Source organism: Vipera ursinii (genome assembly GCF_947247035.1).
Source record: "Vipera ursinii genome assembly, chromosome: 2".
NCBI classification, from domain to species: domain Eukaryota; kingdom Metazoa; phylum Chordata; class Lepidosauria; order Squamata; family Viperidae; genus Vipera; species Vipera ursinii.
In genome coordinates, this window is record NC_139513.1 from 188,707,515 (window position 1) to 188,732,525 (window position 25,011).

At 42.0% G+C, this 25,011-nt stretch overlaps 1 protein-coding gene across 17 annotated transcripts in view; it reads right to left on the bottom strand.

Moving 5' to 3' along the window:
* Window positions 1–25,011, bottom strand: part of ADGRL3 (adhesion G protein-coupled receptor L3) — a gene marked incomplete at its 3' end in the record, with an annotated part of 394,935 nt that overhangs the window by 81,992 nt on the left and 287,932 nt on the right. For all 17 annotated transcript variants that reach the window (XM_083351852.1, XM_083351853.1, XM_083351851.1 and 14 more), the window contains one exon: window positions 8,883–9,008. In XM_083351852.1, the coding sequence (XP_083207978.1) occupies window positions 8,883–9,008 (126 nt within the window). The remainder of the gene's footprint in view (window positions 1–8,882; window positions 9,009–25,011) is intronic.

Below are 25,011 nucleotides of genomic sequence, written 5' to 3' on the forward strand. Positions count from 1 at the left end.
CCACTCTTCAAACAAAGCTAAGATGTATACCTGGTGAGAAACCTGAATTTAATTTAAATTTAAATTTCAGCTTTCCTCTAAAGTAATTATATTTTATATGTTCTAGTCTTTAAAAAAAGGGGGAAAAAACTTCATAAAGCAATCACAAGTAGCTGAAGACAAGCACCCCCATATAAAAGTGGTTCAACTACCACCCTGCCCCAAAGCCTGGAAGAGCAGCCAAGTATTTTATAGCTTCCTGAAAGTTTCCAAGGTGGAGTCATCTGGATCTCAATATCTCTCTGTGTGTCTGAGTGTCTCTCTGTGTGTGTCTGTGTGTGTGAGAGAGAGATTCCAGAAGACAGGTGTCACCACAACAAAAACATGTTTGTAAAGTCCCACAAGATTACACAGCTTAATCAACGGGACCCAAAACATGTTCACACTGCCAGATTTCAATGGGCAGACAGCAACAACTGGAGGCAGGCTGTCCTTCAAATAACCTGATCCTATGCCAGGAAGGTCTCTATGGGTGATAATGGACAGCTTGAATTGCACCGCCAATTGATAATCAGTTCATTTTGTGGAGAATTAGGCAGGATAGTTTCCCCCCCCCATGCCATCACTTTGCTAAACAACTAATTCCCACATCACTGTCAAACTACTTAGTAGGGCTTTATTACTATGATCTTTCTCATCTTTCCTATTACCTACTCCTTATCACTTACGACTATAACTTTGTTGCTTGTATCTTACAATTTATATTGTTTTATTTACTATCCTAGTATGATTTATGTTAGTTGCTTATTTAGTATCCTATGACCATCACTAAGTCTTATAGGATATGATTTAAGATGAATGTAATTTATGATTGTAATCATGATTTATCACTTATTGCTTGTATGTACACTGAGAGCTTATGCACCGGAGACAAATTCCTTGTGTGTCTAATCACACGTGGCCAATAAAGAATTCTAATGAAGCCTGCCATCATTGCCTGCACTGTTGCATTCTAGTTAACTGTAGCTTTCAGATAATCTTCAAAGGTAGCCCCCAGGTAGAGTGTATTACAGCAATCCACTCTTTAGTGGCTAAGACATGAAGGATCTCTCAGGCTAGGAAAGGGCACAACTGCTACATAAGATGTATGTGTGCAAAGGCCCTCTTGGCCATTGCTGTCATCTGTTTGGTAAGTATGAACTGTGAGTATGAGTCACTTGGTTGTCTTTGGTGGCTATAGAAATTGAATGAATGAGAATGAATGAATGAATGAATGAATGAATGAATGAATAAATAAATAAATAAATAAACAAACAAACAGAACAGAATCCTCAGTAGTACACCATAGATGAGCAAATGCAATCCACCTATGACAAAAAATGCAAGATCCCAAGATGCAGGGCCCAAATATTTGCAGCTACTAATTCTTGTTAGGATTGAGCATCATTGTGTTCCTCCCACATCCAGACCTGGGTAGCTTTCAGACTATGGGACAAGACCTGGACAGTATCACTTGGATGGGCTCCGCCCAAGATGTACAGTATGTAAGGAGAGAATTTAGCATGTTTCCTTATGTCCTTTCCTGTTCACTCCCCTGTAAATACTAATAGCTCTTTGTTGGCTCACTGCTTTTTAAAAAAGCCCTAAAACACACTTTTTAAAACAGGCTTTTAACTGAATATTTTTAATTTTGGTTTTAATTAACTGGCTTTCATTCTGAGATGTTGGATAGTAGCAAAACAAGTTTAAAAAATATTGTTCATGCACAAGAGTAAAATGAGGTCAGCATGACTGCTAAAATTATTATACATTATATAATTTAGTAAAATATCAATGTCATTTTATTTATTTATAAAAATGTTTATAGTTATAATCTCTACATATAAAGATTTTTTGGTCTTTTTCTATTAGGAATTGATATTAATATAATTTCAGTAATTCAGGAGTATGGAAATAGAGGGTTATTACAGGGTAAAAAATTGATTCATGTTATCTGCTGTTGGTCTGTCTATCTCTCTCTCTCTTTCTCTCTATATATATATCTCAACTCAATCTACCTAACTGGGATGTTTAAGGAAAAGATGTGGGATATCACATACTGTACATTGCCTTGAGCTTCTGGAGAAAAGGGTGTCAGTTACATGAATAGGTCTGTAATAAACCTGCATGCCATAACTAATTGTTGCAAACTATTTCATTAATCTGTGCAAGAAACAAATGTCAATTATTTCCTAAAGGTAAAATGTTGCTATTGTAATCCAACAGAAAGCTCATTTTTCCCCTGCAGAAATCAAACCAAATTAAGAATATTGTTACTGACTGCTTCAGAAACTTGAAAAGTTGTGAAACAGTTCTGACATTATGATTAAAAAAATTGCATGCAGTAAATAAAATATTAGAGGCTCTTTCTTGGTAGAGGCCTGAGCCTTAAAAATTCTCAATACTTCTCTGCTACTTCCTTAGTGTAAGCTAGAAAAATCATGATAAGATTCATTCACACCCTACTTGAGCTTCCTTCTCTCACAAGCATACTTCAAGATTTTTTTTTTCAAATTTTGATAAAGATGTCAGGACCCACCCCAATTCACGTCTTAGGAAAACAAAAACTCTTGGAGTCAGTTCTAGTCCAAAAGGAATTTTTACTAGGACATGCTTGGTTGTGGAAATACAAGACAGGACTTGGTATTGTTTTACAAACTGAAACTTTATAAAGAGTTCCCGGTTCAACCCCCCCTTCCCTCAACCCCATTTGGTCAGCACCCCATCATTTTACTTCGTGTCATCCCTTTTGTGGGAAAAAGGGAACTTTGAATCTTTATGGTTATTGCCTTCTTCTTTACAGATTCAAATGGAGACACAGGCCAGATGCCTTCTTCCCTAACCCTCCCTTTTGTTCCCCCAGTTCAAAAGGTTTCCCTTGGTCTTTGAAATAACCTAAGGCAGGCTGAATCCACATGCGCATCTTTGAAAAGAACATTTGCTTTTTATATATTTATTCTTATTGGCTACTCTGTATTTTTAACAATAAGGAACTTCCATTTAATTAATGAACAATTAATTCAGACTAACAATCTGGGTAAGAAACACTAGAAAAGCCAATCACATTTGCAGGAGTTCAAATTACTTAGAAAAAGCCTTGGAAAATTTAAAAGAAAAAGAATGATGCTTGATGAATAGCAATATTGGTACTTTATAAACCTTTCCTAATATTGTCAGAGTGGAACCTGACTTGAAGGCAGCTTTGGCTTTTCTTAGGGCCACTGACAGCATCTCCTCCACCCTCCCCCACCCCCATCAGTCCCGGGCATTGCCTGGACCTCCAGCAGATCAAATATCTAACCATGTGGAAGCAATGCCGTTTAAAGTATCATGAGCTGTTAGGATTTCATGTGTTCCAACCAACACTTTAAACCTTGTTCATTCTATTAATCAGTGGGGAACCAGCATTATGTGATACTATTTCATAGAAGTCCATTGAATGCCAAAGCAACAAAATGTGCATTCTGGCATAGTACTGTGACACTACACTGCCCTTTAATACTTGTGTCATGACACCGAGTGCATGCATGTAGTTTGTGTTGCTTTTTTGCAGTGGGTTTTATCAGCTCCCTCACACCCCAGAGATGCCCAAGTGCTGTTTCCTAAGTAAAGGTAAAAAAAGAAAACTCCTTATGCATTTTAATGCAATAGTAAATTTGAAAAAAACCCTCATCTTTCTTGAATCTGTTTCTGTATTTTACCAACTAAAAACTTAAATGTTGAACGATCAATGTCAGGAGAGTGGAGAGATGAGTCTCCGGTGTGGTGCCCATGAGCACAAGTTGACCCACCAAGTCCTTCTTGATGGGAATATAACATCTGTAAAGCAGCTAACATGAAGCATTTCTCAGCACTCTGTACCAAGGTTTTTGTGGGGGAAGTCAGACCAGAGCTTTAATATACACTTCCCCTTTCTGTAATAGGAAGATTATATAAAGGAAGAGCCCTTGTTTGCAGGAGAAGAGAAAGACCAAGCCAAAGAACATGGCAGACGAATACTTGCTAAACAGCAGAAGATAAGAGTTATAGCTCCAGTTTGGGGATGGGGACATAGGCAACCTTTTTATTATAAAAAGTTTTATACAACTGAGTGTTCAATCTTTTTTGTTCTAAAACATTCTTCCTAAAGTTGTTTAACCTACTCATGTATTCTATCCCTATGCCACTAGTCTTATCGCTTATAATCCAAGATCCTATTTTATCTCTTAACCAATAACTTACATTTTATGCTATGTTTTCTGTCCTATACTTATTGCACTATATATATTTTTCACACTGAAAACCTGCTTCCAGGTCACATGCTGTGGATGAGATAGAAAGAGCTATCTAGCACTTGATCCTGCTGTCCGATAGGTTTTGGGGTTTTTTCAAAGACTCTCTTCTGCTGCTAATAACTGCTCTAGGCCTGAAGCTGTGTCCTTAGATACATTCTTGAAATTTCAAAGGAATAGCTAGTCCAGTGGTGGCGAACCTATGGCACATATGCCAGAGGGGGCACTCAGAGCCCTCTCTGTGGGCATGCGTGCCTCACTCTTTGGCTAAGCTTTTGTAGGAAAAAGCCATTTCTCAAGCCCCTGCCTAGTCAAAACAAGCCTCCGAAGCCTTCCCTGCATTTTAAATAGCCCCACCAGAGCACAAATACTTCAAAATCCACAATGCCAAACCTTAACCCCCACCACACCCCAGGGCTTCCACATTCCTTCACTAACCTTCTTTCCAGATCCATTCTCCATGTGCAGGGCAACAAAAGAAGTTTGTGGGACTAAAAAAAAGAGATCCATCTGACCTTCCAACTTCTCATGAGAAAAAAAAAGATCTTGCAAAGTTGGAAGGTCTGGTTGAACTTTTTTAAAAATCAGTAGTCCCACAAGCCTTTTTTGTTATTCTGCACATGGTGGCAGAGAACAGAACTGGAAAGGAGGTTAGTGAAAGGAAGCTTTGGGGCAGTGAGGGGAGGGGTGTGCTCTGGCCTCCGCTGCCTCACTCCACAAGTATCAGGGCTTGGAGGCTTGTTTTTGCCAGGAAAAAGCCATTCCCCAAGCCCCTTCCTGGTGAAAACGGAGCCAAAGCACGCCTCATTCTTATTGAGAGCAATCTTGCAAAAACAAGGATGACGAAGGACAGCACAGTTAGTTCTGAAAATAAAATCCTTAAAGTGTGGAATTCTCTGCCAAATAATTTTAAGTCAATGAAAGCACTTGGGATTCCTTCCCTTACTTTGTTTGGATCATCTTATGCTTGTGAGCAGCTGTTTTCAGCTTTGAATTATATCAAATCTGACATCAGAAACAGACTAACAGATGACCTGAGTGCTGCATGTGTTGCTCTCAAACTTACAAAGTATGAGCCAAGGTTAGACAAATTATCAGCATGCATACAACAGCAAAAATCACATTAATTGTTCAAAAGCATGCCAAGTGCAAACTTTTACCTTTCAATAAAAAGTTGCTTGTATCATTGAAAGCTTTGTTACTGTATTTTTCTTTTAAGACAAAATATGTTAATGTATGATGTATAATGTTTTTTCTAAACTAAAACCTCAGTATTCAGGTTAAATTGCTGTGTTGGCACTGCGATAAATAAGTGGGTTTTGGGTTGCAGTTTGGGCACTCGGTCTCTAAAAGGTTCGCCATCACTGAGCTAGTCTTTGGGTTGCTCTTCAATGCCAGTTCTGTGAGTTGTTTTCTGGTTCACTACCAGTGACTGAACTTCTTTTAGAAGCTTGGGGGTCTTCTGATGTCCCTGGGCCACTGCTGTCATTCTGGTGTCACTCTCCTTCATTGCTGCTTCTGCTCTCTCCTAGCTCTTCAGAGCTTCACCTTCGGGGCTTCAGTTTTCTTTCTTCATTTAGCTCTCTTCCTTCCCTACAATACAACCTGTTCTGATGTAGTCAAGCCCTTTATAAAGGGTAAGCACATAATAGGAAACCGCACCAGTATTTTGTCTTTTTTAAAAAAATGTGATGTCACTATTTTAGTCTTTTCTGGAAGCACATTATATAGGAGATGGACAAGTTAAGTCTGAGGCAGCTGTTGATGTTTAATAACAGGAGCAAATAAAGAAATGAGGGACTTTGAAAGGAACATAGAGAAGGCTGAACTGTTTCATGATATTTATTGTGAAGCAGGTTGGGAGAATAATGGACAATAATCTGAGATCAGGCCTCTGAAAGGAACAGAGAATTGTGAGTGACTTCATGGGTCTATTACAAAAAGGGGCTACAGCATTGGAAGTTGGACTATAGAACAAAACATAACATCTGGTTGTGGGAAGGCATTCTATTCAAGTTATTCAAGTGTCCAAGCAGAAACACCAAAAAGTGGAGGGAGGGAGGGAGGGAGGGAGGGAGGGAGAGAGAGAGAGAGAGAGAGAGAGAGAGAGAGAGGAGAGAGAGAGAGAGAGAGAGAGAGAGACTTACTTTCCTATTTACAACAAATTTTCCCCTTTCTCTAACACTGTTCATCCAGACAATTATGGACACTTCCAGATGACAGACTGTTCCATTATCCTTTTTTTTCTTTATTTCAAAGTTAGAATGAATGAACCAGGACTGTTCATATCATTTCACTCATCAAGACACTAGAAACATTTTACTATGGCTAATCTGACCAGATATGGTAGCAGTTGATAAAGTTTCATTTCTGCCCACCAAGGTAAGCAAGACACATCAAAGCCATTCAGTGCTCATCTACTGGCCAGGAACGGACTTCCCCATCTTCTCCATTTTATATTCATAAACAAATCCCTTCCCAGAAAAAGAAAGTAAATTAAGTATCCCATCTTTCTATAATAGTGGCATATTTGGGGACTGGATGAGACAAAACAGGCTCCAACTCAATCCTAGCAAAGCAGAGTTGCTATGGGTTCTTGGACCCTGTGGAGACAAGGATTTTCCATCTTTAGTTGTGGATAGAGTTAGTGTAGACCTGGTGCACAATCTGGGGCTCCTTCTAGACTCATCGCTCCTGCAGTTGGCAGGCCATGGCTAGGAGAGACTTTGTACACCATCAGGTTGTATGCCAGTTGCATCTGTTCTTGCTCCTAGAGGCACTGCTCAAAGTAACTCAAGCCCTTTTAACCTCTCATTTAGATACTGCAAATGTGCTCTGCATGGGGCAGCCCCTGAAGAAGATTCAAAAGCTTCAACTGTGGCAGAATGAGGCTGCATGAGTAATAAAAAGTGCCAGATAGACAACACGTAACACCACTTCTGCATGAGCTGCACTGGTTACTGGTATGTTCCTGGGTGCAATTTAAGGTGCTGGTTGTCACGTTTAAAGCCCTACATTGTTTGGTACTTGGTTACCCAAGGGGTCGCTTTTCCCAAGAATTTCTACCAGTATTTGCTATATTTTACACATCTTTTTTTTTTTAGCCTGTCTTCTTTTTACTGGTTTCAGGATGTGCTTTATGTATGTGAAAAGTCCAGTCCTTTCTCATCATCTCTCACTTGCTTTAACCATTGACATACCTGTTGTACATGCACATAGGAAAGGATGAACCAATCAGGTTTTATATGTACTTGCCCTTCTCATTGTACGCAGAATGTATGTTGAAACTGTGACCAGTGAACAGAAAGATATGTGTGTGCCAGTATCTCCATAGAGTGACCAATAGGAAGACAGATATTGCCCCAATAAAATTAAGTGCAGGTATAAGTTGGAAAATATCACACATGAACCAGATGAGACAAGGAAGCTCAATTGCAAGCTGCCATCCATGCTGGGACAGGGCAAGATGAAACTGATATGATCTGTTCAAGCCTCTCAATGAGACTGATGAAGCATTGCCTGCCTATGGGTAACAATTTGTGCGGAAGAACCCAAAGTCACACCAATCTATATTCATTCATTCCTTCTTTCATTCCTTCGTTCATTCCTTCCTTCATTCCTTCATTCATTCCTTCATCCATTTATATTGCTTGAGTGCTAGTGACTTTGAATGGTTGACATTGAACAAGCATGAGGCAAAGCATGATAATTTCCAGAGGATTTTGGAGACATGATGAAAGTTTGAGTGCCAGAGCAGTAGTGGAGGGTCTTCTGTACCTTTGCAGGCTGTGGCTTTCATATTTACATCCAATGATTTGCTTGTAGCTGTGATGAGTAATTGCAGTAAGCCTTTTTTAGTAAATGCCTAAAGCATTTACAGATACCCATCACGTGTCTTCCCCAAGACACATGAGACAACTCTGAAGGAAAAGCTTAGGACCCTCAAGATCAGGGGACCAAGACTATGGGAAAACCAGTTGCAGGGACTCATTGTTAACTGTATCTTGCTTATTCCTTGCTTATGTCCATGTCTCCTTCCAAGGATTTGTTAATGTTTCTAGAAATAAATTATATATGAAAAAAGATAATTGCATATCATCAAAAGTGCTGTGATGTGGCCCTCAAAGAGAAATGAAGTGGAATAGAGGGACCTGTGCCTAGGCCTGCATGACAGGCACACAAAAAATGGCACCCCTGCCCAAAATGAGCTTTTCATTTTGAGCTTTTCAAAGTTCTGAATAAGTCGTGATGACAATGCTTTTAAGACTGTATTTTTATAATATTTTATAATATTTTCCATGTATTTTTTCCTGTTAGCCATATTGAACACATTTTTTTTTCAAAGGTAACAATGGGATGCAAGTCCAATTAATAACAACAGCTAAGTAATTTTTTTCTCAAAACACAGAAATTTGGGGCAGAATCTGGCATGCAATGAAAATCTTATATTTTATAAACCCCAGTCAGCCCATTTTATATTGTATAAGCAAACTGTTATAGAAACTGAGCTGAAAAGAACTCTAATAATTATGACTGAAACGTTAATTATTTGGGCAAGGTAACAAATTGTTCAACTTAAGAAATACTTTTTACCTGTGATCCTGTGGAGTACCGTCCAGGAGTTCGTGACCCAGAAGTTTTTCCTGAGCCAATGGAGTTCTCTGTACTTTTCCCACTACAACAATGTGTACGCAGACATTTCCCATATTCTTTACGTACCTAACAAATTAAATTGTGATATTTATTAGCAGGAAATACATTCTTCAATTTTGAAAATTATTATATGTGTGTATATTGGGAAATTGACTCAACTATAATTGTTTCTGAATATCTATTAGGGCTGCTACTGTCATATGTTAAAATATATAGTATTTGTTATGAAGGTGTTCAATTAAAAATCCAGACTTTTCAAGGAGTAATAAGAAATAAAATTTTGTGGGTACAAAAGGAAAGCCTATCTAATTCAGAAATTTCCATTTTCTTCTACCAATATGCTCTACATCTTTGTATTTATGGTTCATTCATTAATATAATCACCTTTCAACGTAGATAAGTACAACATGATTGAATTTTTTAAATTTTAAAATATAAACCAGCAAAATGAAGAGCACAAGAAAACATAAAGCAAAGGACTTCCGGTGGCGACGCGGCGCCGAAGACAGCCGTCTCCGGGCTGTCCGCTCCGCAGCTGTGTTTTTTTCATCGTAAACAGCACCGATCAGCTGTTTAGATGGATTTGAAGCCCCCTCCTCGAGAGAAGAGGAGGGGGTGAGGCCCCAGGTAGGGGTTGAGCTCTCCGGGGCTGCCTGAGCTGAGAGTTTGGGCGGCTGAAGGATTGAGCCCCCCCGAAGCCTGGGTTGCTCCGAGCTGCGCAGCGTCTCTGCTCCGTGATTTTTGGAGCAGAGCCAGGCGTTAGCAACCACCCCTGCCAGAAAGAAATACCTCTGAGTATCAAGATGCAGGCAGAGCGGTACAGGAGGTCAAGGTGATGTGGACTTTTATCTTTACTCTCTAGCTCAATGGATTTTATAGCTTTAAAGTGAAAGTGCGCAACAAGTGAAAGTGTGGAAAGATGGCGGCCAAAACTTCTAAAGCTCTTCGGAGTGCGGGGTCTTCCCCGGTGCAACAGACCTCGTTGCAAGCTTTGCTTCCTCCTGCACCTCCTCCGGCATTGACGCTTAAGGATTTACAAGATGCCTTTGAAAAGCATACACAATTAATGTCTGATATGATGGATGAAAAGCTGAAAAAGCTGGAAGAGAAATTGGAGAAGAACATGGAAGAGAAGTTTAGAGCAATGAGGTTAGACATGTTGTCTACAATTGAAAGTGTAGCTGTATGTGTGCAACAGCTGGATGAAAAAGTGAAGGATCTCAGTCAAAAGAACTCTATATTAGAAGTAAAGGTATTAGAGAATGAAAATATAAGGGACAAAATGGACGGAGAATTGAGCCTTGTTCAGTACCATCAGATGCAGTATGCTATTAGAATCAGGGGCTTAAAAGAGAATTCTAAAGAAGATTTAAAGCAGCTGATTTCTGAGGCTTTGGAAGCGGTATTGGGCCAGCCAGCATCTGAAATTGAGGGAAGCATGGACAAAATTTTTCGTGTAAATTCATGGATTGCAAGACAGAGGAAGTTACCCAGAGATGTGGTGGTCTATTTTACAAAGAGAGTAATTAGAGATGAAGTCATTCAAGCTGCTTATGATACTAAATTGGTAGTTGCTGAACAAGAAGTCCTGGTTTTAAAAGAGATTCCTCCAAAGATTTTAAGGAGAAGGAAAGATTTTGCATTTCTTGTACAGGAACTTAAGAAATGTGATATCAAGTTTGGATGGGAGATTCCAGTCGGACTGGTGGTGATGCACGAAGGTAAAAGACATCGTCTCGTTACTGTGGCCCAGGCACGTGATTTTTACAGCAATGTGTTAAAAGCAACCCCCCTATCACTTCTGGAAGTTGCAAAGGGACATGGCGAGGGAAAGCCTCAAGATGTGACAGAGGAGAATGGTGCTGGAGGGGATCAAGTTACAGTCTCATCGGTTGCTGTTGGAGAGCAGAGGATGACACGTGCCGCCCTAAGACGAGCGAGACGAGAGCAAGAGCAAGATCAGCAGAAAGTTATGGAATCTCCAAAGCGTACTTACAGTGAAGCTGTGGGAGGGGCGCGGTCCAAAGAAGCTACAGGGGCCATTTCAGACGTGCTCCAAAAGCTTTGGGGCGTCAAGATTAGTGACTAAATTTTTAATTTAGAATGTCAATGGATTAAATTCATTATAGAGAAGAAAGAAAGTCTTTCAATATTTAAAACAATTTAAGACTGATGTTATTTGTTTGCAAGAAATGCATATTAGGGTTTTGGACCAAAAGTATTTACTGAATTTAAGATTGGGTACGCAAGGTCAACAAGTTGACCTTTCTTAACTTATTATACATAAAGGCTACCTAATTGGATTATAAATTCTTTAAAAATTTTTTTTTATTTTTTTTGGAGATTGGAATGGTGTCCTAGACGTATAGATGGATAAAGCTGTTTTTTTTTAAGCGTGTCTTGAGTTATGCTAGATTGCCTAAATCTTTTTGTTATTTGAACTTAAGGATGATCTGGAACTGCAAGACATTTGGCGTGATACATGCAAGAACTATTTTTGATTATAGTTCAGTTTGGTTGGAGATTAATAAGGTTAATAGAGATAGGCGCTCTTGGCGCGTAACTGAGAATTTGTCTAGAAATTAGAGAAATGTGGGAGAATGTAAAGAGTAGATGAAAGTCTTTTTTTTTTAATTAATATGAATAAGGATGGTGACTTATTTGAGTAAAGCTCCTTTTCTGTTTTCTTCTTTTTTTATCTGTAATATTAATATTGTTTGTAATCATTTTACATGAGCTAGAGGGTGATAGAATTAATAGTTTATTGTTGATAGCATATGGATGCTTATGTTTGTTTTTCGTTTTTATACCCTGTATTTAGCTCTGGAAAGTCGGGGGGGAGGGGGGAATGGGGGAGAGGGATAGGGAGGGTTAGATAGGGGTGGGGGAGGGGGGATTGTTAAAAGTTAAAATGTACTGTAAAACTTTTTAAATAAATAAAAAAACATAAAGCAAAGTAAATCCACCTAAAACTTCTTCGTAATGAAGTAGAATAGAACAATGTATCCTATCTATGGCTATGTAGATCAGAAGAAAAATAATCAGGATCAGAGTCACATGTACTTCTTGCCAACTCTATTCAATTTAATTTCTCAGCAAATTATTATTTGTAATATAGTCACTAAGATGCAGATATTTTTATGCTTTATGTTTTTAATAAATTTACATGAAAAACCTCTATATTCTATTAACTGTTAAGTCAATATTTATTTGTGTTTAGCCAGAGTCCATTGCAATAGAAATGTATAAATACAGGGGAAAAAACCAGAGCATAAATTGGGAAACTAAGAAAAAAACCTCACTTAAATAAATTTTTCTATTTGTTTTAAATTTTGAATATTGTGTTTTAGTTGCCCCTTGAATATTCAATATGAGTAGAGAAGTAGAATATAAATTCAACCAATCAATCCTTAATAAATAAATCAACTGCAGTTCCAGACAAACACAACTTTCTGGCTATAAATGCAAGCCAATCAAAATGATTCTCAACTACTTTTAACTCAAGTTCCATTCCATGAGGCCATTTCATTGCTGAGTAAACTGTGACAAGAAATTTCTTCTTGATTAAAAATGTTTTAGCTGAATTTTGTGCTAGTTGGAGATAGCAGCTCAGAAAGACTTAATGTAAATAATAAACCAATGTTTTGGTTTATTAATTTTCTACCTTTCTTTTCCTACAATAAACAAAGTGACTTATGACAAATGATTTGTGCCCAGTATGAGGATGCGAGAGAGTAGCTCCATTAAAAAAATTCAGAAAGATCATTACTCCTAAATTTAATTTCTTTCATTTTCTATATTTTAATAATCAGATTATGGTTATAGCTATTAACTGAGACCTAATAAGAAATCTATAAGTGAAATACAGCAATGAAAAGATAGAATTTCTTTAAAAAGAACATGAACAATAGAAAAGGAGAAGTTGCACTGATTATTAAGAAATATCCCCAGCTTCTTAGAATTAAAGACCAAGAGAAGCTGGATATTGATGACATAATCATATGCTTATAAGAACTTACCGAAAGAATTACTAACACACAGTCCAGGTAAAATAATGCCCATGAGATCACAGAAGCACACAGACTCCTAGTAAGCTAAATATACTAATATACTAAACATTTTTAATTCAGCATATCCTAGAGAACTGTTTACTTGTCTAAGATTGGAAGGCTCCTGCTTCCCATTCAGAGCAAGGATCAATACTGTATAGTAATGCTTTCTCTTCAGTGGTAGCTAGATGCCTTTGCCAGAAAGCCTTTATATTCAGTTACTCACTTCTGAAGTATAATGCTTCAGATTCGGAAATCCTATTTAGTTATTTTGCATTTCTTTTCTCAATTGGACTTTAAAGATATTGAAGGAGGAAATATTTAGCTAACATATACTTTATTTTGGCATCTGAATTTCACCTAGAACGTGCCCTTGTTGTCATTTGATGTATCTTATTGGTGAACTTTTCAAGAATACCTAAATAATTTAACTGGTCTCTTGTAAAATGGTTAGAATTGTGCCAAGTATAACACCAAATTCCACACACACATTCTACCTGGAAGTGTCCCATTTGTGTCCCTATCATTTCAGAAAGGTGTCCAAAATGAAATTCCTAATTTCTGAGCTCAAAACAGAACTTCTTTGAATTTGAAACAATTCTAGAGTTCTAGTATAGAATATCAATTGATTTGGTGAGATTCTTTTATGAATTTGAGAAAATAGCTTTACAAGACACCTGCTTAGTAGAAGAGGGTGACTCATTACAATGCCCAGGTTTTCAATGCTGGTACACCTCTGCCCAAAAAATAAAGTATAAAGGGAGAGCTTCAGGGGGATTATGTATTCTTACTAAGGAAGAATTGCAATAGCAGGGTGAGAAAAAGAAGAGGGAGTCAAGCTATTTTCCAAAGCGCCCGAAGGCAGGACAAGAAGCAACGGATGGAAACTAATCAAAGAGAGAAGCAACCTAAAACTAAGGAGAAACTTCCTGACAGTTAGAACAATTAACCAGTGGAACAACCTGCCTCCAGAAGTGGTGAGTGCTCCAACACTGGAAGTTTTTAAGAAGAGACTGGACAGACATTTGTCTGAAATGGTATAGGGTTTCCTGCCTTAGCAGGGGGTTGGACTAGATGACCTCCAAGGTCCCTTCCAACTTATATTATTATTATTATTATTATTATTATTATTATTATTATTATTATTATTATTATTATTATTATGTTTAATACACTTGCACTGTTTTATGTTTACATGTTTGATGACAGCCTTATGTTTATAAGTGACAGTTTTCCTACTAACCACCTGCATGTCATAAGCATTTGAATTAAAATTACCATATTAAAATCAAATCTGATGTTTTTTAATTTTTATTTGGTGTGCTTTGGAAGAGGGGTAGTCTTATACGGCGAGTATAGCCCAAACCCTATAATTTAACAGGAAATGTAGGGGGTCGTCTTATACGCCCAGTTGTCTTATACGCCGGAAAATATGGTACATTTTTTTGATAATCATCATTGGCATTCAAGAGATAAAGATAATACTGCTGATCTAAACTTGACATTGCTGATTTTTAAATATGATCTTCAAATTCTGGAAGGCAAGGATAATGATTATGTATACCCATCTACCTTATACTCAAATGTGTTAGATTTAATTTGTGTATCAAAAAGTAAAGCCGATGTTCTCAGAGGTCATTGTCAATCTAAGAGAGAGTGATCACCAGCCAGCGAGTGTGAATGTCCTAATCTGTTTGGACTTAAACTCATATAACATGGGTTATAACTAACTGAGAGGTGAGTCAGAATAAAATAAAAGGTTAATATGGTCCAAAGTATATCTATAAAGGCAATGCTGTATAGTCTCAAATCAGAGAACACTATCAGTTGGGTTTTAACAGTCCACTCACTCATGGCTGACAAACAATCAGTCTTATACGGCGAGTATAGCCCAAACCCTATAATTTAACAGGAAATGTAGGGGGTCGTCTTATACGCCCAGTTGTCTTATACGCCGGAAAATATGGTACATTTTTTTGATAATCATCATTGGCATTCAAGAGATAAAGATAATACTGCTGATCTAAACTTGACATTGCTGATTTTTAAATATGATCTTCAAATTCTGGAAGGCAAGGATAATGATTATGTATACCCATCTACCTTATACTCAAATGTGTTAGATTTAATTTGTGTATCAAAAAGTAAAGCCGATGTTCTCAGAGGTCATTGTCAATCTAAGAGAGAGTGATCACCAGCCAGCGAGTGTGAATGTCCTAATCTGTTTGGACTTAAACTCATATAACATGGGTTATAACTAACTGAGAGGTGAGTCAGAATAAAATAAAAGGTTAATATGGTCCAAAGTATATCTATAAAGGCAATGCTGTATAGTCTCAAATCAGAGAACACTATCAGTTGGGTTTTAACAGTCCACTCACTCATGGCTGACAAACAATCAGTCTTTAATGTATTCATAAATTTGTACCATAGGTTGAGAAAAAAACATCTATTAACCAAACCCTCCTCCAAAAGTTTCCTTATAGATAGATCTCCCTGGTTTGACAATGATGAAAAAGCAATTGAAAACACAGAAGAGATTTGCTCTGAGGCATTCCTTTGTACATATACAGGCTAGGATGCTGTCTCTAAGAGGATATAAAAAGCTTGTTAAATCAAAGGTGGGGGGGAGAGCCATGCTGCTTCAAATTGGTCAGGACATGAGCTGTCAGCAAGAAGTCATAATTCAGCTATATTTTGGCACTGTGTAGCTGGGATCCTGAAAGAATGGAGATTCATATTCAATATACCAATCACAGGTGAGGATTGGGAAAATTATTATCATCACCTGTTTGCTCTCTGGAACCTGTTGAGAAAGAGTTACTAAATAGCAATTTACTACCAACTGAAATTATACCCCTCTGGCCACCAGTATTAGAAAATGAGATTAAATCTATTACAAAAGGCATGAAGAGCAATGAATACAGCTCCTGTTGAAGACTTTCTATCAGCCAAGGTATTCAAAAAATACCCAACCACGGGCCCCTCTCTTGGTGGGTTTATTTATACATATAAATAGCACCTGCCATACTGCAGCCAAGGGGAAGATGGCAGTTGTAGTTCCTAAAAAGGATCCTAGCAATTACAGGCTCATGCATCTAACAGATATTGTGGCTAAAATATATGCCAGGTTCCTCTTGAGGAGAGTTGAGAGCTGGGTAGCTGACAAGTACTGCACATTCTTGCAAAAGAACAAGCTGGTTTCAGGCACAGTCAATCCACTATTGCTTTGTCTTGAACCATCTGATTACTAAATATGTCAGTTAGGGGACACAGCTGATTGATGCCTTTATAAACCTTAGTTCAGCATTTAAGTAAACAGAAAAATATTATTTACCCCCTGACAGAGCAGGTAGTTATTGGAAGGGGGGATACTAATAAGGTCCTGGTTCATACCCCCTTCTCCACATCTGATCTTTATGCATGGAAGGACCGATTAGGTTCTTATACTGCAGCCCCACACAAATATTCTGAATTGGCTCCATTATTTAAACTCATAACCCTAATTGGGCAGACCTCCAAGCCATGCTGGATGTCTTTCTAACACCAGAGGAAAGATGTCTGGTAGGAAATGCTGCAAAAAGATTAGCTGAAGAAAGGAAGGTCCTTTGTCCTGAAACTGACCCTAGATGGGTAATTGATATTTATGAAAGCGGAGATTATGAACATTTAAAAGGCTTTCAAGACCTTCTTGTCACTGCATTGCAGACTGCTATCCCTAAACATAAAAATTTGGGCAAAATTTATTATGTTCAACAATTGCCATCAGACAGCTCCAGTGACTTCCTTGAGCGCCTGTACCAAGCCTTCAGAAAATATAGTGATTTGGATCCAGAAGCTCCACAAAACTCCCACTTGGTGATCATGCTCTTTATTGAGCAGAATGCCCCAGATATTAGGCACAAATTACAGAAGCTGGAAGGGGCTTCAGCTGACACAATTGGAAAATTGTTGGAAGTAGCTTATAAAACCTATGAATCAAGACAGAAGTAACAGCCAAAGGGGTTAAGAGGGATGAAAAAAGAAGTGTTGTGTGCTGGTTCAAGCTTTACAACAGGCGCCCCTAGAGGGAGGGGGGAGAAGTGTGACTCGAGGAAGAGGATGGCGAGGATCATTAGGGCCCCCTGGGGAGAAAAGTAGAATGATGCCACCAAGATTCCAGGCACCCATGGAACGTCTAATGCAGTCTTTTGCCCTAAGGCAGGACCAGTGTTGTATATATAAGACATTTGGCCACTGGGGCAGGGAATGTCCTTTATGTTCCCTTCCCAGCCATCCTATATTGTGTTACTCCACAACCATGCTTTAAATACTAGGGGAGTCAGGGGCTGGGGGGGCCTTGGTCTCCCTGACCTTTTGAATGATTCTCCCTCCCTCCCTCCCTCCCTCCCTCCCTCCCTCTCTCCTCAGCATGTGTAGAGAAGGTTAATGGTGTTCTTAAATGTCATCTTGCCGAGCTTGCTCAGGAGACATATCTTACTTGGGTCCAGGTGCTACCCCTCGCTCTTTTGCGTGGGAGAACCGCCCCCAAGCAACCTCTTGGCCTGTCTTCCTTTGAGATCATGTATGGTTGCCCTTTCTTTATCATTCTTCCTTATCCACTTCCCTCCCTGTTTTGGGAGACCAGGCCCTCTTGCTAATACACCCTCTTGCTAATAATGTTTCTTCCAATTCTCAAGCTGTTCAGGTCTTCATCTGGGATTGGATCATCCGCTCCATCCTTTCCTTCCTGATGATTGGGTGCTTGTCAAGTCTGAACGCTGAACGCTGGAAAGGACCCTTCGTTGTTCTTCTTGCTATCCACACAGCGGTCAAGGTTGCTGGAATTCGTAATTGGATTCATCACACATGCCTTCTCTCTTCTTCACCACCTTCTGATGCTGAGGACCAAGTTGCTTGGACTGTGGCCTCTGGTGCTGAGGAAGAACTTGGGCTAAAGCTTCTGTTGAGGGCCAACACTGACCTGTTTGCCGGGACATTTTGGTAGTTGTGATTCCTGTGCCTGCCGGGTTTTCACATGAGTAGTTTCCTCTCACCAGCTTCCTGCTTACTCTCAGCATGGGCATCACTCCTCTCTCTCTTGGCTGACATCTGGTTTTTTTGTTTGGGTTGTTCATATTTTCTTTTTTGTTACTCTATCTTGTTTTTCTTACCCTATTCCATGCTTTCTTTCTTTCTTTCTTTTTGTGGAGCCTGATCTACCCTTATAGGGGGATTATGGCGGGGGGGGGGGTCAGGTTCTGGCCATGGTTGAGGAATGTGACATGGCAAGGGGCACAGACCCTACAGGCATGGACTCCCTTGATACTTTGTCACACTTGAGGCCTCCCACTATATCTTCGAGGAGAAGGTCTCATAGTCAAGAGAGTCCAGATGCTGGTCAGGTCAACCCAAAGACCCCATCAAGTGTATCTCACCCTGGAAAGTTAGTTCCAGGACTTCAGCCAGATGCTTCCCATAACACTGTGGTTGGATCTAAAAGGGGTACTTTGCACAATAAAGCCCAAAGTAAGACATCTGATATGCTGCCTCTGGGTGAAACCAGATATCAAGAAGGGGTTCTGCCATTTTTGGTTGATCATATCTTGGCACAACAGCCACCTCCTTCTGATTCTCGGGATCCTACATCTGTGCCTAAACTGTCTGGGGAATTACAAACATCATTCCCCATCTTCCCCAGTAAAATAGAAGGCCAAGGTGGTCCCCAATTTCCCAGTCTCTCTTTAGGAATTTGGGGATCCAACACCCATATACAGAATATGCAAGCATGGGTTAAGCTTTTGAATGTAACAGATTGCTGAATCTGTACACGTATACCCCCCCACTGGTACACATGGATTGGTCATGGAAGCTACAGCTTTAGGAGCCTTTATGTTCAGCATGAACGATGTAACTAGGGCTGGACACTTCCTGTGTTTGGGGCAGGAAAGTTGCAGATTGCTAAACTAGGGATGCGTATATAGCACCCTGCAGCAGCTTGTCTTAGTCATTTTAATTCTTCTTCCAGATATAAGTTAGGGATCTATGCACCTTGCACAGTCACATGGAAGGTCAGTACTAACATGTGAGATGATTAGCATAGATGTCATCAGACCTTTGGCCTTGACTACAAGAAGGACCCCTCTGCTCTCTGTAGTTTGTTTGCAGCAATGGGACTCATGGCTTATATGTCTGGTGTTACAGCTTATATGCCTGAAGGGTTAGAAGGCAAACCAGGCATTTATCTTGCTAACCACCTGGACTGGTGGTTCCTTTGTGGTCGGTTTGCCTATAAATCTTTGCCAGCTTACTGGTCTGGTACATGTACCATAGGAATTATCTTTCCCTCTGTCCGTATTATCCAACATCATGATTGGAACTTCCGCACCTGCAATCGTCGGGACGAGGACCACCTTGAGCATGAAGAACATATTAAATACCATCCTCTATCTCATGGCCTGGGAAATGCCATTGCATGAGCATTAATTCCAGCTATAGGAGTTGGTTTGAATTATAATTCTATTATAGAATTAGGTGACTGGACAGAGGAAATGTTTAACCACACCATACAGGCATTTACACAACTCAATAAGGAACAGAGAGAAATATGGGAGTTAGTGGTACAGAATTGCCAAGCATTGAATATGGTACTGGCTGAAAAAGGTGGGGTGTGTGCTTTAGTCCACTCACATTGCTACACTTTTATAACTGATTATCAAGTTAACATTAGTCATACCATCCATTTCATGGAAGAAGGAATTAGGAATTACCCTAAAGATCTGAAGATTTCTACTGATACTGTATGGGAGGTCTTCAGTGGTATATTCTCATTTCTTACAGTTGACTCCCAGGATGGGGATGGTTTAGGAAATTATTCCTTGGTCTTCTCTTTGTAGTATTCCTTGTTCTTGTTTCCTGTTGTGTCATTCACTGCTTGCCCCTAATCACCTCTGATTGTCCTAAACGATTTACACAATGTACTGCAGAAGCTTATCCTCTGTCTCTTCAGTTGGATAATCATGCTTCAGCGCACTGCTCAAAGCATGAAAGGGGGGATTATGACGACCAGGACTTAGGGGACAGTATCAATTGTGAATATGTGCAGATGGCCCCTCTCTCTCTGGTCACTTGCAGGCCTATGAATGCGGGGTCATGAAAGGACAGCAAAGGAAACATCCAATATTCTAACCCACCCGGGAACAGCTGGTGTCTTGGGGAAACACCCAAAAGGGAACATACTAGCTACTTCTGCTTTCTTATCTACAGTGTGCCAGCCTTAAAGGGTGAAGTCTTAATCTTATGTGTGTCAGCTTTGCTGGGTGAATTGCTTATGTAAACAAAGTATGTATAAAAATAAAGCTTTTCTGATATTTGGGGCTTTTGGTCTTTTTGTACAGAAGCCCATCTTTGTTCACCTGAACAAACACATAAGCTTGAAGGCAACTTCTGGTTTCCTGTATTTTTTATCAAGCAAAACCTCAGAACCTGCACATCAGAATTACCTGGAAGACCGTACTTCTCTGCATTCTCTTATTCGGTCTGCACATTTTTGGCTCACCTTAATAAGGAATCACCTATTGTGCAGATGACAGAAGGAATGGCCTTGAAGGACACGCCACTACCAAGGCAATGGTCAGATAAAAGAGGCCTGAACCTGAGTCAAGAATGTAACAAGGGTAAAACATTTCAGACAAGCCACTGCGCTTGTCTGAAATGTTTTAGATAAGGGAAGGGAAGGGAAGGGAAGGGAAGAGAAGTGCATTCAGACTTGCAAGATCTTGTTACAAAAGCTTTACAATAAAAGCTTTACAATAAAAGTAGTACTGGCCTACATGGCATTGCTTTCCTAGTCTTGTCTACCTTCTAAGGTTAACATCATGAGATGCCTTTTCTCTCTCTGTGATCCTCCTGGATTTCTTTTTCCCATAAGGGCCCAGGGACTTCTGAAAGTGTTATGTCATACATTCTTCAAGTGGCTATTGGTCCTCCTTTAGGGACAGCCTTTTTACTCATTTTTCAGTTGGACTAGCACAAATTGCATCCTGGTCTACAAGCTTTTCCTCTTCCTCCAATCCTGCAAGTATAGTCCAGGCAGAAAGGTGTCCATTCTATCTATTTTTCAGGTCACTGTCCATGTAGCTGGGATCCTCCCCTATGAACTCTTCTAGCCAAAACTCCCACAGAAATTTTCAATATTTGCTTCCTGTGGCATTGAGTGCAGAGAAATTCTAGATGAAGACTAGATTGGACTGAAAGAAGACAGGTAAAAAAAAGAGAAGGTTACACACTCCAAAAGGGTCTCCCCCTTGAATTCCCTTGCTATTCTCCCTGCCAAACTCCTGCTTCCACTCTCACTTTTCTCATCCTGTTGATGTTAAGTGTTTGCTTTTTTTCTTTTCTTCACTACCTGCAATGACCATCTCAATGTGCATTTTATTCTGTGGACATATTGCCATTCCAGGAAGCATTGGAGAAACGCTTCTAATCCTCTAAAGGTCCATGCTGCTGCACGGTATGTTTCCATGAATTTTAAGCCCCTGGATGATACTTAATCACTTGCTTAGGGTGAATTACATTTGCCATTTTAAAGTCCCTTTTCCAGGCTGGAAAGATTAATTTTGGAGATGTATGCCATATTGTTCATCTGTAATTCCAGGTGGTTTATGAATATATTAAAAAGCAATCTCACTGCAAATCCTTAGGAGACCTCACTTTGGATACCTCCACCTTATGAAAATTATCCATTACCGTATATACTTGAGTATAAGCCGAATTTTTCAGCCCACTTTTTGGGCTGAAAAATTCCACTTCGGCTTATACTCCAGTCAACAAAAAAATCTTACCGAGGACTTGTGCGCGGCCGAGGCTTTGGTGCTTCCGGGATCGCCCGCACCTCTCCCAAGCCACCGCCGTCCGAGACCTGCCGAAGTTTGGGGAGGTTTGGGGAGGTGCGCGCGCACCTCCCCAAACTCCGCGCCTTGCCTGCCTGCTTCTTTCCACAGCGGAAAGAAGCAGGCAGGCAGGGCGCGGAGGAACGGAGACTTGCCGACGTTTGGGGAGGTTTGGGCGTCTCCCCAAACCTCGGCAGGTCTCCGTTCCTCCGCGCAGACCTGCCGACGTTTGGGGAGGTTTGGGCGCCTCCCCAAACCTCCCCAAACCTCGGCAGGTCTCCGTTCCTCCTGCCGACCTTTGGGGAGGTTTGGGCGCCTCCCCAAACCTCCCCAAACCTCGGCAGGTCTCCGTTCCTCCTGCCGACCTTTGGGGAGGTTTGGGCGCCTCCCCAAACCTCCCCAAACCTCGGCAGGTCTCCGTTCCTCCTGCCGACCTTTGGGGAGGTTTGGGCGCCTCCCCAAACCTCGGCAGGTCTCCGTTCCTCCGCGCAGACCTGCCGACGTTTGGGAAGGTTTGGGCGCCTCCCCAAACCTCCCCAGGTCTCCGTTCCTGTTTGGGGAGGTTTGGGCGCCTCCCCAAACCTCCCCAAACCTCGGCAGGTCTCCGTTCCTGTTTGGGGAGGTTTGGGCGCCTCCCCAAACCTCCCCAAACCTCGGCAGGTCTCCGTTCCTCCGCGCAGACCTGCCGACCTTTGGGGAGGTTTGGGCGCCTCCCCAAACGTCCCCAAACCTCGGCAGGTCTCCGTTCCTCCGCGCAGACCTGCCGACCTTTGGGGAGGTTTGGGCGCCTCCCCAAACGTCCCCAAACCTCGGCAGGTCTCCGTTCCTGTTTGGGGAGGTTTGGGTGCCTCCCCAAACGTCCCCAAACCTCGGCAGGTCTCCGTTCCTCCGCGCAGACCTGCCGACCTTTGGGGAGGTTTGGGCGCCTCCCCAAACGTCCCCAAACCTCGGCAGGTCTCCGTTCCTGTTTGGGGAGGTTTGGGCGCCTCCCCAAACCTCCCCAAACCTCGGCAGGTCTCCGTTCCTCCGTGCAGACCTGCCGACCTTTGGGGAGGTTTGGGCGCCTCCCCAAACGTCCCCAAACCTCGGCAGGTCTCCGTTCCTGTTTGGGGAGGTTTGGGCGCCTCCCCAAACCTCCCCAAACCTCGGCAGGTCTCCGTTCCTCCGCGCAGACCTGCCGACCTTTGGGGAGGTTTGGGCGCCTCCCCAAACCTCCCCAAACCTCGGCAGGTCTCCGTTCTTCCTGCCGACCTTTGGGGAGGTTTGGGCGCCTCCCCAAACCTCCCCAAACCTCGGCAGGTCTGCGCGGAGGAACGGAGACCTGCCGAGGTTTGGGGAGGTTTGGGGACGTTTGGGGAGGCGCCCAAACCTCCCCAAAGGTCGGCAGGTCTGCACGGAGGAACGGAGACCTGCCGAGGTTTGGGGAGGTTTGGGGAGGCGCCCAAACCTCCCCAAACAGGAACGGAGACCTGCCGAGGTTTGGGGACGTTTGGGGAGGCGCCCAAACCTCCCCAAAGGTCGGCAGGTCTGCGCGGAGGAACGGAGACCTGCCGAGGTTTGGGGAGGTTTGGGGAGGCGCCCAAACCTCCCCAAACAGGAACGGAGACCTGCCGAGGTTTGGGGAGGTTTGGGGAGGCGCCCAAACCTCCCCAAAGGTCGGCAGGTCTGCGCGGAGGAACGGAGACCTGCCGAGGTTTGGGGATGTTTGGGGAGGCGCCCAAACCTCCCCAAACAGGAACGGAGACCTGCCGAGGTTTGGGGAGGTTTGGGGAGGCGCCCAAACCTCCCCAAAGGTCGGCAGGTCTGCGCGGAGGAACGGAGACCTGCCGAGGTTTGGGGAGGTTTGGGGAGGCGCCCAAAGCTCCCCAAACAGGAACGGAGACCTGCCGAGGTTTGGGGACGTTTGGGGAGGCGCCCAAACCTCCCCAAAGGTCGGCAGGTCTGCGCGGAGGAACGGAGACCTGCCGAGGTTTGGGGACGTTTGGGGAGGCGCCCAAACCTCCCCAAAGGTCGGCAGGTCTGCGCGGAGGAACGGAGACCTGCCGAGGTTTGGGGAGGTTTGGGGAGGCGCCCAAACCTCCCCAAACAGGAACGGAGACCTGCCGAGGTTTGGGGACGTTTGGGGAGGCGCCCAAACCTCCCCAAAGGTCGGCAGGTCTGCGCGGAGGAACGGAGACCTGCCGAGGTTTGGGGAGGTTTGGGGAGGCGCCCAAACCTCCCCAAACAGGAACGGAGACCTGCCGAGGTTTGGGGAGGTTTGGGGAGGCGCCCAAACCTCCCCAAAGGTCGGCAGGTCTGCGCGGAGGAACGGAGACCTGCCGAGGTTTGGGGAGGTTTGGGGAGGCGCCCAAACCTCCCCAAACAGGAACGGAGACCTGCCGAGGTTTGGGGACGTTTGGGGAGGCGCCCAAACCTCCCCAAAGGTCGGCAGGAGGAACGGAGACCTGCCGAGGTTTGGGGAGGTTTGGGGAGGCGCCCAAACCTCCCCAAAGGTCGGCAGGAGGAACGGAGACCTGCCGACGAGCCGCGGCTACACAGGGTATTCCTGTGTATTCAGGCTTGCAAAATGGCGGATCGAGCCTCTGCTGGCGGCAGAGGCTTGCAGAACGGCGGATCGGCTTATACTCGAGTCAATAACTTTTTCCAGTTTTTGGGGGTGAAATTGGGGGTCTCGGCTTATACTCGAGTCGGCTTATACTCAAGTATATACGGTAATTCCTTCTTTCTGCTCCCTGTTCTTTAATCAGTTAGCAATCCATTAAAAGACTTCAATGAATCAAAGAGTTAGAAAGAACCCACAAGTCACTGAGTCCAGTTACTCAGAAGAATCAAATTAAAACTCTCCTTTTATCCCAATGATGTTAAATTTACTCTAGAGTCTTAGTGAAAGACTTTGTCAAAGTCTTTTTGAAGTCTAAACCTTGAATCACTGGAACAACTTGGAAACAACCAATTCAAATTCCAATGGATAAAATTAACTTACATGGATCGCACCCATTTATATGTCTGTTGACATTCAAAGCCATTTTAAATGCTGTGAAGTAAGATTAACATTAGAAAAATTCTGTTTGGCAAGATGTGACCTTCTATGTGCTTACTTATTTTATTAATAATAATTACTTTAATTGCATTATGCCAATTTATCCAGGA